Raw genomic sequence first — 13,440 nt, forward strand, 5'->3', positions numbered from 1 at the left:
TGAATAATATTTCATGATTTTGTAAAATATTTTGCGTGCAGAAATGGTTAGTCGTGACTATTATACTAGGAATCATAAACCAGTTCACGAATACATCAAAAATATTTGATGATTTTGTGAATTATTTCACGAGCATGAAGTGTAAGTCGGGACTTCCAGTTCATGAATACATGAATAATATTCTATGATTTCGTGAACTATTTCACGACTACGAATGAAACAGTTCACGAATGCATGAATAATATTTGATGATTTTGTGAACTATTTCTCAAAAGCGGATATTGAATCGTGACTAATATTAAGAATCATTAATTAGTTCACGAGGATTGTATGGATCCATGAAAAAATCCGAGTTTCGTGAAATAGTTCACGAGAAGGTAGTCTGACTGTTTTGATTTTGTGAACTATTGCTCCTAAATCTATGAATAACATCATAAGTTAACCATTGGTTTTAAGAATTATGTTCTTAAAGTTGTGTACTAGTTCACGTAAGCGTTGCGCGGGCGTTACCGGAAAATTGAACATAATTTTAAAAGCCATGATTTTTGTTCATGGTCCTGTTTTTGTAATTTAAAAAAGTGGTTGTTCCAGAAATCACTTTATTCACGATTCCGTAAAAAAATCCGTAGAGAAACAAAATCTTTTATTCATTTCACTTTCTACTAAAATTATTTGACTCAGTCCTTCAATGCGCCAAAATAAGAATGGCTAGTAACTGGGCTTATCACCTTTCATTTAAGGGGTTACATCACTGTAGAATTCGAAAAAAAAAACGATTTTTTTATTGGTCAAAAATATGCTTTAAGGTCTTGAAAATGATATAGTAAACAATCGCAGGCGACAATCATTGCTAAATGTTTAATTTTCAATTCTGCCGAAACGCTTCTTATGTATACTCCAAGCGCATTGAAAACTTTAACCGCGTTTTTCTCGAACCCTTTGTTCCAATTTTTTGAGCTGGCCGAAAACGTAACTCACACAAATGATTTTTGATCGTTTTGAAATTTTTACAGCACATTCAACATTGATTTCACCAGCGACGTACGCAGGATTGTTTTTTTTATTACGTTCCTTTTAATCAACAATTTTGTATCGATTTTTATGACATTTTTAGCGATTTTACACTGAAAAGTGCGTCATTTCGAGAAAAAACAATATATCGAAAAAAAAAATCCTACGTACGTACGTCGCTTGCTATTGTTATAAGGAATTGAAAAAACTTTACTTTTGAATTCTAGGTAAAAAGTTACGGGAGATAGGTTTCCGGCTGTGGACCCTTTCCAAAAAGAGGCGTCTACGAGAAAAAGCTGCACGGCCGCCATCTTGCGACAAATATACTTGGACAAATATTTTTTGTACTTCACAACTAGTACAATAAATACCATTTGACAAGATCTCTTTTTTCGTCTAGAAAAATTCCTGAAATATGCTTATTTCTTCGTGTTCTACAGTGGTATAACCCTTTAAGCGCTTATAGTTGGAAGTATCATGCGTAGGACTAAGGTTATTGATATTAAGATGATAGGATTCGATAGACTACTACATGTAGTGTTAATTATTTATTACTGGATAATTACTTGAATATAGCTATTTAGGAAAACACTATATTTTTTCTAGGGAAACATATAAATGCAGGAATAACTTTTTTCACTAAAACAAACAAACAAAACGCACAAAGGTTTCCAATTTTTAAAAAACAAACCTAATCAGATTTCAAAATAAACTGTGCAACTAAAATATTCCCATTAAAATGCTAAGAATGATTACTTTAAACAAAGGTATAAAGTGTAATTTATATTACGTTCACACTACAGAGTTAAAACACGTTGTAATAATTAGCAACAAAAAACATTATCAAGATAGCACTAAAACACGTTATAGCTCGTAGTGTGAACGTAGTATTTTACCGAGTGCTACTTCAAGTGCTTAATATATTTTTCTTCATGTATTCCCATAGTACCAATGCCAAAAACTTCAAGCGATCTAGGCGGGGTCCGAAATTGTCCAAATGATGTAAAATTTGGGATCTGTGCTTACTTTGTCATTTGTAACAAATTTGCTTTTTACCATATTTATAATAATTTCTGAGTTCTTAGTGATTAAAAAATGTTAAATTTTATTAAATTTATAAAATTTATACAATTTATAAAATTTAAAAAAAATACAAAATTTATAAAATTTATAAAAATATTTTATAAAGTTCAAAAACTCATATCTTGAAAAAAATCATATTCAGCCAAAGTAAGAAATTTCAAGTGCCAATAATTTTTAGATAAAAATTGGAGGGAACTAAAATTTTAGTTATAAATATAACGTGGAATGACCTGCATTCTGCAAACGTTAGAAATGTTTTTAAAGTAGTGAAACCAATTTTTTGATAACATAATTATATTAAGAAAATTGTATGAAAATTTTAGAATGGAACTCGTAGTATTTTACGAGATATTTCTTGTTTTATGTTTATAATTGTAATATCTCGTAATGAATTTTGATATCCTCTCCCAAATTTTTACACAATCTTTTTAACATGATTCTTAATATTTAAAGAAAAAAAAGTAAAAAAAATATACAAGAAAAAAAATTTTGTGAATTTTTTTCGGTATGCTCATTTGAAAACGCAACTTTTTTTATTTAATATATTTTTCCATATATGTAATCGTTTCCGAGTTTTCAGTGAAAAATGTTCAATTTAAATAACTTCAAAAGTTCAAAAACTAATAACTTGAAAAAATATCAACCAAAACAAAAAATCAGCCAAAACAAAAAACACGCCTCAATTAATTCTAGCTAAAGAATGCAAGAAAAAATTTTGAAATGTCTTAAAACTTTGTTTGTAAATCTGACGTGGAATGACCCATATATTCCGTAAAATGGTATGAATGATCAAAATGAACAATTTTCAATGCTACAACATTGGCTGATCTCGAATATTTTCGAATAATTTCCGATAATTTTTAAAAAATATATAGCCGTAAGCTCAAAGGCGTACTAACTGTTTTTTAAACCGGACTAACTTTAACACCGGCCTAAAATAATTGGCACATGGCGGCCTTTTACACTGTTTTCATTTCGCTTCAGGATGCAGCCATTTCTGCAATGACGGGTACTAACGTCTTAGACCAAACTAAACTCAGGCCTAAAATTAAAGATAATACCGTGTGGCGGTACCAACTAGCTTCAAGCTTACCGCTAATAGTGTTCCAAATAATTATTGGTTGTTTACGTTGAAACGGATGATTTTATGTCTTTATGATTGTACGAGTTTACTTTTAATAGTATTTACGGCATACTTAAAGAAAATGGCAAAGTCTGTCATTTGCTGCTATGATTTTAGTGGTTAAGGTGGAACAGAGAATAGGTATAACTCGAAAATGAAAAAAAAACAGTTTTTTTTTCCAAACCGTGTGTTAGATCTTCACAAAACACAATCAGCAGTATTGTAACAACATTCTACATAAGCTGATTGATGATTGTTATGATGATCTAACACATGGTGTGGAAAAAACTGCTTTTTTCGTTTTCGATTTTTGCCCATTCTCCGTCCAACCTTAATCCTTTTTTAAACGCTTTAGATGACACACAAAAATATTGTTTGTAAATATCTTCTGATTTAACATTCCTACGAGTTTTACATATTCGACGAAGTTCTTCCAATTGTCAAATCACACAATTTTCACTAACGCATATTTTTCCTATCACGAATATTTTCGAAAATATTGGACATTTTTTGAAAAAACAATACTTTTTTCAGTGACTCTGCTGCAGACAACAAGAAATAAGTGAAATTGATGTAGCACTTCAAATTGCAACTGGAGCTGGCCGCTCGTTTTTCACATTCAAAAGTTATTACTTTTCATACTTCCGATAATTTTATCAAAAATAACCCGATAAGTAGGGTTCGTCGCGGTGCGGATGTGGGCGGTAAATGGATAGTCCGCACCGCAACCGCAAAAAAATAATAAAACCGCACCGCTTGCCGCAACCGCATTGCATTTACCGCACCGCACCGCGCGGTAATGCGGTAAATGCGGTAAAAATCATGTATTTTAAAAATTGTGCTGAAAAAAATATTCATTTGTTTCGTATATCCATATATAATAAAATGTTATTCTTATTTACACGAAAATTAACTTTGATGGACTCCTAAGAATGTAACATTTATTAAAATATTCAACTTTGCAAGTTTTATTAAGGGGGTAAGGGTTTTGGCGTAAAAAACACTTTCTCGATTTTTTTAAACTGCGTAAAGCGAATTGATCAAAACTTTTGTACATTATAGTGTATCATTTCCATAACATGCTATAATTTTTCCATACAAAAATATCGACAAACGACTCGGTGACGAAGCTTTCTGTAGAACGTCTCTGGAAAAACATGATTTTCGGTGTTACCTGCCATTCAAAAACTACTTAACCGATTTCTTTCAAACTTTGTATACAGATTCTATGTAAATGATACCCAACCCCTACGTTAAGATTTCGAGATAAATTTTCAATCAACGCAAAAACTGTCCAAACTATGCAAAATTTGGCATCTGGGCTAACTTTGACACTTGTCACAATATGAAGGGAGGCCTTGAGGGAGACTTTGAGAAACACAAAAAAATCGCATCGCTCTACACTAACTTCGAAAGCTTTACTTTCAAAAAGTTAAAAAATATTATTTGTTAATTTGGTAGAAAATATTCCCTGTTGGACGAACAATAGATCCACGCGAAAAAAAAAAAATCCTCTAAATTCGTTTGGTTTGATGATGATAATTACATTCTTTGGATTGTTTTTAAATCTTAGTATTAGTAGCTCTTCAAGTTCTCCAAATTAATCAAAATTCACAGTTGAGAAAATGTCATCGAAAATGATTCATAATTCGATTACCAAGAGGAATCGGGAGAAATGATGCATTTTGTAATTGGATTTGACAGTACAATTTAATTGTTTTTCAATGATTGGATTTTGCGTTTTATGTATTTGAAAAGCTTCGTTTGTAAATTTTTTCTTTGAAGTATAAAATAAATAGTTTTCAAAATATGTCGTAGAATAATGGTGCCAAATTATATTGGACACAGCCTTTAGATTTTATTTCTTAGTAACAGTATGTTTTATGTCAAGTCTATGGAAATTAGAGCAATTAAATGTTTATCATGTTTCTGTATTGTAGGGTAATAAGTAAAACTCGAACGATCTGACAAAGGGATTTTCCTAATAATGACATTGCTAACCATTCGTTCAGAAAATAAATCTAGTTGCGTTCTTTTCAAATGGTAAAAGTCATAGTTTTAATTCACTTTGTAATGCAGACTGCAGACTTTATCAATTATTTTTTGAAGTGCGGTTGCGGTAATACCGCGCGGTAAAAGCCATTTCCCGCACCGCATCCGCGGGAAAAAGTGTCTCACCGCACCGCAGTTTTTGCGGTGCGGGTGCGGTATATACAGCGCGGTTGCGGTAATTACCGCAACCGCGACGAACCCTACCGATAAGTTCTATGTTGCAGGAGATTGACCAATGATTTCTTCGAACGTATGCACGTATCTTGACAAGACGAATAACTTTCAGATACATTCTGAAACTTTATCTACGATATTCAAAAAGTGATGTTAGAGTGCTTTTAGGGGCCCACAAACAACGGTCTAAAACTTCGAGTGTACTATAAATAGAAATGTTTGGTCTACAGTAGAGAAGTTCGCAAAAACAAGTTCTTTAATAGTTTTGAAGACTTCATCTTGTTTTTCATAATTTAAAAAAATGTGCCAAATATCTCACTTCAAGGAAATTAATCACTACAGTCGTGATTCGCTGGTTGGGCCACACCTCTGTCCAACTAACGAATTTGATTCGTTAGTTGGACCGACTGATAGATGTCAAAAACTCTCCAAAGTTGACGTTAGTAGCGTAATTGCATCTATTCACACCTCTAATACAGTTGTGATTCGCTGGTTGGGCCACAGCCTTGACCAACTACACGCTCATTCATAAAAACTCAAATTTGAGTTACCAGCCACCCAATTTCATTAAAAGTGCACGTAGTCAAAAATTGAGTTTTTCTCTTTTACTCAGTTTTGAGTTTGGGATAAAAATATCAAACTTGAGTACATTTTACTCAAAAGGCAAAAACGAAAAATAATCATTCCGCATTTTAATAAAACTATAAATATATTCATTGTTATTTCAAATGTCATTTACCTGATCCTCCAGGCCGTTGTCCATGCGTTTACGATGACAGTAAATATAATCCGAGGGTCTTTTTCTACATCTACTTCATGCCGATCGGCATCTTGAAGAAATTGCAGAAACTGCAAAAACACAACTAGAAGTTAGATTTGGAAACAAGAGAATTCAATGAAACCTACCTTCTAGTTTTATGAACGATCAGCTCTTGTTTAAGTTTAAGTCGACGCCTGACTCTGCACTTTTTTGAGAACAAGTAGTTTTTTCACTCAGAACTTTGAAAATTTAATGATTACTTAAGAGATGAGTTAGTTCTACTCAAATTAATACTCATTTTTTGACATATTGCTATGGCTTTTGAAATTGAGTGCTCCGAACTCAAATTTTGAGTAGTTCTGAATGAGCGTGTAACGAATTCGATTCGCTAGTTGAACCGACTGATAAATGTCAAAAACTCTCCAAAGGAGATGTTGGCAGTGTAAATGCATCTGTTTACATGTCTAAATATTGTCAGATTGATTGTCAAAGTAAATCTGACATGAGATTTTTGCGTTCAGATACTTTTTAGTTGGACAATGGTCCAACTAGCGGAGGCCCAACTACAAAGCGGTCCAGTTAAGGTTGGACAGAGAATGCGCAAAATTCGCAAGTGAAAAAAGCAGTTTTTTTCGACACCGTATGTCAGATCTTCATAAAAATCAATCAGCCCCAAGTAACCATAAGCATTAAGCCATTGCACTATATTGGCTATACATTTGCACTAATGTTGCATTGAAACTCCATTACAGCATTAACAATGCAATGAAACTCTATATTAGCATCAATAATGCATAACTGCACAGCCGACATATGGCATTATCGCTTGCTCTATATGCGTATATAAAGCTGATATAACGCGTACATGCTTCAAGGATCTTTAAAGCATGTAAGCTTTACAAGCGCATTTAATGCCATTATAGAGCAAATAATAAGCCGATATAATGCTATTGTAATGCCGTGGGTTTATTTGTTATGCAACTCTTCTTGAAGATTATATTCGGCATATTTCATTTCAATCGAACATATGCAATATAGTCCTGGGAGCAAACGCAGAGCACTTAACGTGAAGGACGAGGTAAGGTACCTCAGTTGGAGACTTACTAAAGGTAATTTTCATAAAATTGTCATATCATGCCAGAACGAAAACCCATTAAGGATATTCATTACAATGCTTTAGAAGAGAGACAATTACGGTTTTAAACAGAACATTTTATTTTAATTTTTTTTCCTTTTTGCTCATCATACCGAAAAGAAAAATAAGAAATGGTTTTAAAACCATGGCGGACAATGACAGCCAGCTGAAGCCTTTTAATAGCATTAGTAATGCTAATATAAGGCTTTAAAATTTGACATTTGTGCGCTGGTGCTATATAATAGCATTAGTACTGCAGAAACGAGTTGTCAATCTCTGCACAGTAATAGCACTATATTTCGCCTTTTTTGGCATAATACCAGCATTATATAAGTATTTAGGGCTTCACAGCTCTATAAGTCTGCATTATATGTGGATGTAAAGCAGATATTAGGCTACGTTATAATGCTTATTGGTTACTTGGGGCGTATGTAGAATGTTGTTACAGTACTGCTGATTGATTTTTATGAAGATCTGACATACGGTGTGGAAAAAAACTGCTTTTTTCGTTTGTGAATTTTACCCTTTCTCTGTCCAACCTTAAAAACTGTCCAACCAGCGAATCACGACTGTATAACCTGAGACGAAACATGTCGAATGTCAAATGCACCCAGCCCATTTAAACTTTGTGAGACAAAAAGAGAGGCTATGAGAGAAGAACAATAGAATAAACAAAAAAAAGAAAAAGAAAATATATATCGGCAAGTCCCGAGCTTTTGTCGACTGATCTCACGAATACTACACACTAAATTTTGATTGCCGAATATCAGAAAAATTTTGCTGAATTTTGCCTTGCTGAGATATCAGCAATACTCTCAGCAAAAAATATTTCGCTGAATTTGCAGCAATTCAAAACTGTCAAAACTTGCTGAACTGTCAGTTTGATTTGAAGGAACTCAATAAAATTGTCATTCTTGCATTGATTCTTTCAGCAATTAAATTCTATGCATTTGCTGATTTTTGTTAAAATAATGGGCTTTATTAAAAATCAGCGAAACAAAAATTGCAAGGCTGAACTCTTAGCATATCCAGTTTTGCTGAAAAGTTACAGCAACATATTTTGCTGAAACAAAATACAAAAAAATTGGTGTGTAATCTTGGTTGAAAACAATCCAATGTCGTCGCTGTTGTGCTATCTTGTGACAAACGCCATTTTGGGGTAAACTGAGTTAGATATGCCACATAACTTGTCTAAAAAGTCTCCACAAAGTGGTGTTTTCATATTTTTGACATTGTGCTTGGTTACTGAGATATATCGAGAAACGTGCTGAGAAATTTTAATTTTTTTGCCTCAAATGACTGTGTCTGGGAATTGTCTCAAATTATCTTGATGTATAAGATGTTTTTATATGTAAAACTATCTGAGAAACACAATGGCATAATAATTTTGAAAACAAAAATGCACGAATTGTGAGAAAAATGCAATTCAGGTTTTAAACTGGAAATATAGCATATTTGGCAACACTGTAACCAAAAATAACTATTTTTTCTAGATTTCCTGACTCATTTCCTTCAAAATAGTTTATAGACCAAATGAAGCCAAAGATATGCATAAAAGTTAATAATTGATGATTTTTTCCTATGGATAATTTTCCATGCACGATAATGACACGCCATACAAATTTTGTCATCAATACACATCTATGACACGTGTGAGTGCGACTTTTGTTTACATTTATAGTAAAAACTCACAACATAGTCAACTGTTCTTCGTAATATTGGATAGATTAATACAGAATAGATAGAAGCATCAATTGTCTTCTTAGAATTGTTTATACCATTTATAAGTTTCAAGATATTCAATCTCAAACTTGAAAAATCGTTTTTCTCGAGATGTGCAAAATGGTGCTTGTCATAAGATAGCACAACCGCGACGATGTGCTTTTGCCGTTTTTGTTCATTTTCTTCCACCAATTTTCGAAGTAGAGTTTGTGTCATGTGACGTGTACGTACATGAGCCGTAGAAAAGTCTTTTGTCTGTTTAAAGAAGGTAACCATTGTTGACCTAAGCATGATCAAAATGTCATGAATTCCAACAGCTGTTATCGGTTTATTTGTGGCATTTTTCATGATAAATCATCTTAGTATTGCTGAGATCATGATCATTACAGTCGTGATTCGCTGGTTGGACTGTTTTTAACTGGACCACTTTTTAGTTGGACCTCCGCTAGTTGGACCATTGTCCAACTAAAAAAGCATCTGAACGCCAAAATCTCATGTCAACTTTGACAATCAACCTGACAATCTTTAGAGATGTGAACAGATGCATTTACACTGCCAACATCTCCTTTGGAGAGTTTTTAACATTGTTCAGTCGGTCCAACTAGCGAATCAAATTCGTTACTTGGACAAGGCTGTGGCCCAACCAACGAATCGCGACTGTATAAATAAAGCAAAAATGGATTTTCAGAAAATCTTTCGAAAACAATTAGGAAAATGCGAAGTTTACAAGCCTATTTCAGGCGGATCCCCCAAAAAGGAGGATTTAAACGTTTCATTACATACGAGAAAAGTATGTATACAGACCCCGAGTGTTTTTTTACAATTCGTTTATTTGACACGGCTCGTTGCGTGAGCTTAAAGGAGTCGTGGGTCTTTTATATATTTACAAGAAAATAAATAAGAATAACATTTTAATGTGTTGCTTTTGAATCCTTCGCACGTAATTTACCTTTGCGAGCGGAGATTAGTTTCCTAAGCGGTGCAGCATGTCCGGCGTCGCCTGACAACACCTGAGCGTCATTCACTGTGTTAGCTTGATCGTCGCTTTCGTCCATAGTATCATCGTTGCTGCTGTGTTGACGGTTTCGATCGATAGTTTTGTCAAGCGTCTTTGTTTTGCTGGCTACGGTCGTAAAGATTTCATCCTTGTTAACTGCATTTTGATTGGCGATGTTTGTTGCTACTGGAGTACTAGATGTAGTCGTTGTGGATTGAGTATTCGTTTGTTGTTTAACCGTCGGTTGGACAATTAGTCGGTGTTAAGTCAGACCAGACTAAGTCGCAAAACACAAAAAAAAAATGAGATAATTATAGCACTGGATGAAGTATTTCGTCAGCTACATTCGACGACGAGATTTTAAATATGTAACAATAAACAAGAAATATGGCAATAATTAATTTCTAATTATAATGTGAAGGATGCTGCGATTCAAATTTAAAACTCGTTTTTCTCGAAATTAATATTTTGTCACTTAGTCCGGTCTGACTTAACACCGACCAATTGATTGTGTTTTAGCTGTGGGCGGTTTTGTTGGTTGTAGGTGATGTTCTTTTTTTAATATACGGTTTTTCATAATGTGCAGATTGTTCACAAAACTGACACGTGTCAGTTTGATGGCCATATGTGCACAGAGTAGACTGTGCATAGAGGGTGCCATGTTCCAAACACCGAACACCGTTGGGAATGCCGGGGAAGAAATTCCTCCAAACGTCAGTCTTAATGGAAACCACTTCGCCATATTGCGACATGAATCTGCGAATTGCACTACAGTCGTGATTCGCTGTTTGGGCCACACCTCTGTCCACCTAACCTAATTTGATTAGTTAGTTGGACCGACTGACAGACGTCAAAAACTCTCCAAAGAAGACGTTAGTATTGTAATTGCATCTATTCACATCTCTAATAATTGTCAGATTGACTGTCAAAGTAAATTTGACATATGATTTTGACATTCAGATGCTTTTTATGGTCCATCTAGCGGAGGTCCAACTAAAAAGCGGTCCGGTTAAAAAGTGTCCAACCAGCGAATCACGACTATATCAAGTGTACCAGGAGACTAATCATGTAGTTTAACGTTGACTGCATTGTCCTCCATATAGACGGAGACCTTGACCTTAACGTTATCATGTTCAATGAAGTGACACATGTTGTTGCTATAGACAAATTGATCTAGTGAGACACGAGCACCGAACTGCACCAGTACCACATTACGAACATGATGGAATTGAGCGAGTCCACCCCGCGTGTTTGTTTTGTATCAGTCGATGCAACAAAACGAGCAACATGTTGGCTGTACAGTCGTGATTCGCTGGTTGGGCCACAGCCTTGTCCAACTAACGAATTTGATTCGCTAGTTGGACCGACTGACAAATGTCAAAAACTCTCCAAAGGAGATGTTGGCAGTGTAAATGCTTTTTAGTTGGACAATGGTCCAACTAGCGGAGGCCCAACTAAAAAGCGGTCCAGTTAAAAAGTGTCCAACCACCGAATTACGACTGTATTGGCAACGTTAACATATGCACGAACTCACACCTTAGTGACACGATCAAATACGGGTAGTTTACAAATACAGGTACCGCGAGTTCGTTTTAATCATTCGTCGCCCGAATATTAAACGGTCAACATCATGGCTATATCGTTCGGAAGGTACAATCATTCGTGCACATGCAGGATTTCGGTTCGCATGAGCGCAGCGCTCGGTTTGGTTTAGCTTTAAGCAGACCAAAATAAAGTTTCAAGCAGTATTAGTTTTATACCTAGCACCAGCCCCATATACTTGGGTTAAGCATTTTCAATACCAAAAAAATACGGGACTTCCTTCTTCGCTTGCTTCAGGAACATAGTCTGTATCTATGTTATCATCACTTATACGCTATCATGTGAGTTCTGATGACTACAGAATACTTCCTACACGTTTTTTGCATTTTCGTTGTTGCTATATACGGTAGGGAAAACCCTCGATGTTTGTACTATGGACATTAGCCTGCTGCACTGGTCAGTTGCTACGGTGTTGGTTTACATGTAAGCTTCTGCCTAACAATGCTTTGTCACATATGGTACAAAAAATATCTCACAGCATGCTCAGTCCCGCAATTCCGTATTAGGATATATATTTAGTAATTAAGCTTGCATATAAGACATTTGTTTCCAATCCATACTATTTGAAGAAATACTAAAGTTTCACTGTATATCCCATCTCGTTTTAGCTCCCAGACGACCAACTCCCTTTTGTGTGAAAACCATTCAGTCGAGGTTTACCGCGGATCGATTTCACCGAGCAAGCCATCCCTTAGTTTAAGGTTCATATTCAATCATACGTTGCACAATGAGATGAAGTATTGTTCTAGATGGTTAGCACTACTCTATAAATAAATATATAGCATCAAATGGAAACGAATAGTAGAACGGAAATAAACAAACCACATGTACTAAATTTTTACCATTGTGAGATAAAACCAAACTAGTCAAAATAGAGTTTAATCGAACAGGAATGCTAGTAGCGATCAGCAATGATGAATGTGGCCAACTAAAAGTAACCGCCGATGGTACTCAAAATTATACAAAAATAAACATCAATGCCAAAAAAAAATAAAACGATTCGCTTGCGCTTGCAATCGTGATTGGAACAGAAAAATAACGCTAACCGCACGAAATGTACGTGACAAACACCTAACACCCAAATGTACTCGCTTAGAGATAACCCTCCTAACAGAGAATGTGATCCTACTATCCTAATCGTACCGAGTGTGACACTAACCCCACCCCACCTAACCAGATTTACGTACCTCGTTTTTGGACTAATCGATCGGCGTTTCTTTCCTTTTTTCTATATTACGTCTAATCAAAACTCTGTTCTCCCATCCAGGTCATCCCGAGTGTGCAGACTTTTTGCTGATGGACTCACCGGTAGCGATGCCGGTTATGCCACCACTCTACGATTACGAGGACGATAGCGACATCTAAGCCCGACATGTGATATATCAGCTCCTTTAGTCATTTGGAGTCAGGAGACTATAAGCGAACAAAAAAAAAATGAACAAGCTAATGAAGCAATGCGATTGCGAACCGAAATATTTATGTGTAGTAGTCCCTAAGCCACAACTGCAAAAGCAAGATCTATGTGTATGTACTTTCAATGAAATTCCATTCGATTTAAGTAACTCTGTGTATAATATAGTTCAATTTCAATTTCACTCACATACATGCAAATTAAACAAATAAAAAAAATTGTTTTTAAACTGAGCGATAAACAAAATGTTGAAAATACCAAAGATGTAAATATCATTGTAGTAGTTGTAATAAATTATTGACTAAAAATAAAGCTGGTGTAACTTTACTGTTGAATTAAGCACACTGAGAAATTGCGTTGTTTTAATATT

General features: G+C 34.8%; 1 protein-coding gene across 3 annotated transcripts in view; it reads left to right on the plus strand.

Annotated features, from left to right (window-relative positions):
• The window catches only part of LOC131694104 (protein vein), a 243,015-nt gene extending 229,610 nt beyond the window's left edge, over window positions 1-13,405 (plus strand). The window contains exons 7-8 of one of the 3 annotated variants that reach the window (XR_009306405.1): window positions 12,268-12,411; window positions 12,927-13,405. Coding sequence is in view for 2 of the 3 variants with exons in the window: in XM_058982500.1 (XP_058838483.1) it covers window positions 12,927-13,024 (98 nt within the window). In the remaining variant the exon portion in view is untranslated. The remainder of the gene's footprint in view (window positions 1-12,267; window positions 12,412-12,926) is intronic. The other 2 variants (XM_058982501.1, XM_058982500.1) reach the window with 2 other exon arrangements.
• Window positions 13,406-13,440: the final 35 nt, after the last annotated feature.

The sequence above is a fragment of the Topomyia yanbarensis genome, chromosome 3, assembly GCF_030247195.1.
Source record: "Topomyia yanbarensis strain Yona2022 chromosome 3, ASM3024719v1, whole genome shotgun sequence".
In the NCBI taxonomy this organism is placed as follows: Eukaryota; Metazoa; Arthropoda; class Insecta; order Diptera; family Culicidae; genus Topomyia; species Topomyia yanbarensis.